The sequence below is a fragment of the Mizuhopecten yessoensis genome, unplaced genomic scaffold (assembly GCF_002113885.1).
Source record: "Mizuhopecten yessoensis strain PY_sf001 unplaced genomic scaffold, ASM211388v2 scaffold2399, whole genome shotgun sequence".
NCBI classification, from domain to species: domain Eukaryota; kingdom Metazoa; phylum Mollusca; class Bivalvia; order Pectinida; family Pectinidae; genus Mizuhopecten; species Mizuhopecten yessoensis.
Window position 1 is genome coordinate 996 of NW_018404527.1, and position 5,225 is coordinate 6,220.

Sequence of the window (5,225 nt, forward strand, 5' to 3'; positions counted from 1 at the left end):
CAGTACTTAGATTAAATTAACTTTACAGGATAACGCCCGGGCAGTCTTAATATTGTAAATAACAAGTCCTGCAGTGTTGGTTAATTTCAAATTACAATAACTTGGCTAATTATGAACATATTTTGATATTTCTTTCAGTTTTGTATTTTTCGTTTCTAAATATATGAGAATAAGTTACTTCAGTACAGTTTACTACACAGGTGAAAGCCCGGGCGGTGTTTGTATTACAAATAACAAATGTCTGGCTCTACTCCAGCGGGTTGTTGCGATGTTACTAATTTCAAATAACCATAACTCGGTCAAATCAGGGACGTATAGTACTGTCCCTGGTCAAATTTAATGATTTTTTCACCGTTTTTTTATCACTACATTCATACTGTTACAAACAATGCAAAAAATACAATCATGATGGTGTATAAGTGGAGACAAACGCCCGGGCGGTCAATATATCACTACCGGGCTGTCCCGGGCTGTGCCGGGTTCTACCGGGCTGTACCGGGCTGTAATTAGTAGAACCCTCCTGTCAGCCATGTGCTCTTCTGCTGGGTCGCCTGTGCCCTTTAATCGCACGTTTCAAATACGTACATTTTAAGCGTTTTTGTAGCATTGAATACTTCAAGGGCGCAGGGACCTCATGGCGAAATGTCGCATTTACTTCGTGTTAGCTGCTCTTTTAGAACATCACTGACGATACTAAAACGGTTTCCAGAATATCGGACATGTCAACACTTACAACTACAAGGTAAGCTATATATTGCATTCCGCTTGGCTGACGACATGCAGTTCAACACCTCTCAACACTGAAGGCAAATCTCCTTTCTCACAAATTCTAAGCGTACATGTTGTTTTTATCATACAGTTCTAAAAAATAAAAAAATAAACACTTCGTTTTTAACCGATCTCTCTGACGCCTCTAAATAATGTTCAGTATATGGAACGTTTTAGAGTATCCTCAACGTTACACTGCACCCTTACGTTATATCACACGTTTTGTTTTTACAACCCACAACCCACAGTAGACTGACGATTGACCACAGGTGCCTATCGCGAATGTGGAAAAACTAACCTCATTCAACCTATCTGAAACATGGGCCTGAACATTTGTTACAGCTATATTTGGACCTAAACTGATGTGTTTAGATCCTTTTTCTGTAAAGATGCCCCCCCCCCCCCCTCCCCCAATGATGGTATATATTATAGTAAGGTATTGTATACAGGCTCATGTCAGTGTATATAGTATGTAATGGGCAGCTGATACGGAAGTTGCTTGGTATACCCATGTAAAAACAATGTCAATAATGACCTTTACAGAAATGATTTGTCAAAAATGTTGTTGATTTTGTCAGAAAAGTAACTTTTGAATGCAGAATTATAGTGACGCAAAATTGCATTGAATATTACAGTTCATGAAAAATATTACCTGTACATGCATTTCTGAAGTTTCCGTGTATTCAGAATCACTATTATCGAGAAAATGTAAGAAAATGCTTCAAATCTCAAGAATGATTGCATATATTTTCATTGGATATTTTACAATAATACAAGTCAAGCTAGATCACCTGAAGTGAATGGTGTACAGATAAAATCTCACTTGTTTTGCATGCTTTTTCCAACCTCAGTCAGCCTTGTTGGCTTTGTGCACAGTTGTGATATATTCAGTGGAAATATATGCCATTATTCTGGAGATTTGACACATTTTCTTACATTTTCTCAATGGTAGTGAATACATGGATACTTCAGTAATCACGCGCCACTCAAATTCTGCATTCAAAAGTGACTTTTCAGACAAAATCAACAATATATTCCACAAATAATTTCTGCGAAGGTAATTATTGACATTGTTTTTGACATGAGTATACAAAGCAACTTTCACACTTGATTCATTTTGAGGGAAATTGTGAGCCCATTACAAACTATATACACCGACATGCTGTATGAAATACCTTAAGGCAACTCCACCCTTTGGCAATTAGCCAGCAGAATTCAATGAAAATTTCACATAATGGTTATGTCACTATGTAGAGATTTTTTATGAAAATCTAAGCATTCCGATAAACTTGGGATTTTTTTTTAAATACTGTTTTTTTTTGTCAAATTCAACACTTTCACAATTTCTGAGCATGTGGCATTGTTCAAAATATAATAATGAAAAGAAACATTGCTAATCAACCCTACAAATATTTGATTTATCATAAAATATCTACAACATGTTACAAAAAGCATTTTTTTTTTGAAATTGTATGGATAAAAGTTACTTAATACAAGCCAAAAGCAAACAGGACACATGGTTTCATTCAAAAAGAGTGCAAAATTGAACCAAATACACACAAAGTCTTTATAATTAATTTATTTTACATATTACAATAATTTTGATCCTGGTGAGAGTTGTCTACCTTGAAAAAAATCAGAACTTTTTGCAGAGGGATAGAATTTATACAATGACACCTATTTTCTTTACTATATCAAAAACGACGGAAATAAATTAAATTATTATATTTAATTGTCAATTTACTGTTCTTTAATGGAACAAAATTACTCTCAATCATGTACACTTTGGACATCATTCCACAGCCCGCTTACGCATAGTATATTAAACATGTCCGGTACATATGTAACTATAAGCTATCGCATGGTATGCCGTTATTACGTGCACGCACATGCACCTGCATTTTATAGGGATCTTGATATTTTACAAACCACTATTTTCACAGAGTTATTGTAATTGCATTTGTGAAACGATTAATCTGACAGAGCGTAACACGCTCGACATCAAAAATCGTAGCGGCCAATTGCAAGAGCTTGTGAACTACTGTTAGCATGCGATACGTACAGGTGAGGTCGATAATCAAAACACATCAGTCTGCATTCCATGCGCCTCATATACGACCTTCTTGAAGTCGTCTGATCGTATGTCAGTGTTTTCCCGTTAGTTAATTAATGTCTTTGTATCATAAGCTTTATTTCTGAAGTGTGATTACACATTTCCACGCACGTGTACTATTGTTTACAAGGTGTTACTATAATTTACACTACGGTAATGGAATGCACGATATGCAATACGGAAATGACGACACGTAAATACGACAAGAAAAACATGTGTATTACGAAGGGTGGAAAGTCCTTAAGCAGGTCCAGTACACTCTGCCGATTGAGCTATATAGCTGTAAAGACCTATAATAGCTCTATTGACCTATCTGAAATAGATCTTTTGAGCTCTTTTCATGTAATTTTCTTTTTTTAGGAAAATAAAACAGTCGCTTTAAAAAACATTTTATCTTATTAGGTTGATAACAAAAGACATTAAATATAAGTATTCTTTTTAAAAAATAATGATGTAAAAAAATCAATCAAAAATCACATTAAATAATATTCAATAATATTCAATATTTTGTAGAATTTATCTATTTAGGACCCACGCAAACGGTGACAACACAAACCAAATTCAACAAATACAAAAAACACAACAAAGAGCAGCACAATACGTAAACAAACAACAGATATCACAACACCAGCTCAGTTACAGACATGATCCACAGACTACAATGACCAACACTACAAACACGATGCTTTCACACAAGAATAATCTGGGTTTTTTTTACAAAATAGTACACCAACTTTAGCAATAAACCCAACATCTATACTTACACCCGTAGACCCTCAAACCAGACATGCACACCCTCACACATACAAACACATATCTGCTACAAAGGACACCTACAAATATTCATTCTTCCCACATACAATAACACAATGGAATCCCCTACCCATAGCAGCAGTACAATGCACAACACTTGAGGACTTCAAGACACTCATACCCTATACAGCCCTTGAAGCCCTCTTGACACACTAGTACATACACCAGCTTTTACCTTTTGTCTTATACCCTGTACAAAAAAACGCCTTATCTAATCACTGTGAATAATCCCTTTTTTCACGCCTCTGTGCCCCGGTTCTCCAAGGCATAATCATCAGTATATTGATGGAGCCATTGTACTCATTAGAAGAAGAAGAGCACCACCCTACTTATATATATATAATTCATAAGATTACTCAAAAGCCCTTACAACATATGAATAATAGTATTACAGTCGAATCTGCTCAAGCGACCATCTGTATTAAGCGACCATCTGCTTTATGCAACCACTTTTCATTCCACCCGACCACAGGAACTGCTATCATTTCAACAACAATATCTTTCGTAACAAGTTAGCTTAAATCATGGTACTTGCCAAAAACACTGTCGTGAAAGTTTAGAACTTCAACAAGTCTCAGGCGATCATTTGTTCTGAGTGAAATGACAATTCTTCTCAAACACTCTTAGTTGTTTGTTTACTGTCATAATTATCACTCAACTATTGTTTAGTTATACACATGATCTGTTGAACGATGTTGTTTTAAACTACCTGTACATACATGTGTAAAAGTGTGCTTGGGGTGGTGGTGTGTTTACAGTTGTCGTCTGAATAAGGAGTCGTTTGGTTATAGTCGGTTGTGTAATTCTATACAAAATAATATGGTCAAACTTTATTAAACGACCACTTTTATTAAACGACACTTTTTAATCAATTTCCCTTGCATGGTCGCTTAATACAGATTCCACTGTAGTTATAATAGATAAACAAAACAGGCATACAAATCACCATTACGGTAAACCTCCGGTCATTCACCCCCCCTGAAGACACATTTGAACTCTTCCAATTCAAAGGTTGGAATAGTTCATAACGGTATGAAATTTCAGGGGTGAATGAGTAAATGCTTATTCTGTTGATGTTTTGTTTTCAGAAAGAAGCTGTGCGAACACCAGGTTACGTGTTGTTTCAAAGGCAGTTGACCAATTGAAAAAAGAAGCAAGGATTGGAAAAAGGAAAAAGAAATTTCTTACAACAAAAGCAAAATTAACTCAAAATATCAAACCAGTTAACACCACTCCGCATGAGTTTTCCAGACATAGAGATCAGGTAAGTTGTGTACCATGTACTACTACTAATCTAAAAATATATAACAAAGCCAAGCCAGGATTAGAAATCTGGGGCCCTGATTACGGAGAGGTTCCTCTAACACACTGCTATAAATGTAATCAGTGGTAGTTCTCTGGACCAGTCTGACATCAGTTACATCTATAAAACAACATTACGGAGAGGTTCCTCTAACACACTGCTATAAATGTAATCAGTGGTAGTTCTCTGGTCCAGTCTGACATCAGTTACATCTATAAAACAACATTA

At 35.7% G+C, this 5,225-nt stretch overlaps 1 protein-coding gene across 1 annotated transcript in view; it reads left to right on the forward strand.

Annotated features, from left to right (window-relative positions):
- Positions 1-626: 626 nt before the first annotated feature.
- Positions 627-5,225, forward strand: part of LOC110445869 (DNA-directed RNA polymerase, mitochondrial-like) — a 76,183-nt gene continuing 71,584 nt past the window's right edge. The window contains exons 1-2 of the mRNA XM_021490696.1: positions 627-742; positions 4,783-4,958. Coding sequence (XP_021346371.1) covers positions 643-742; positions 4,783-4,958 — 276 coding nt within the window. The 5' untranslated portion in view covers positions 627-642. The remainder of the gene's footprint in view (positions 743-4,782; positions 4,959-5,225) is intronic.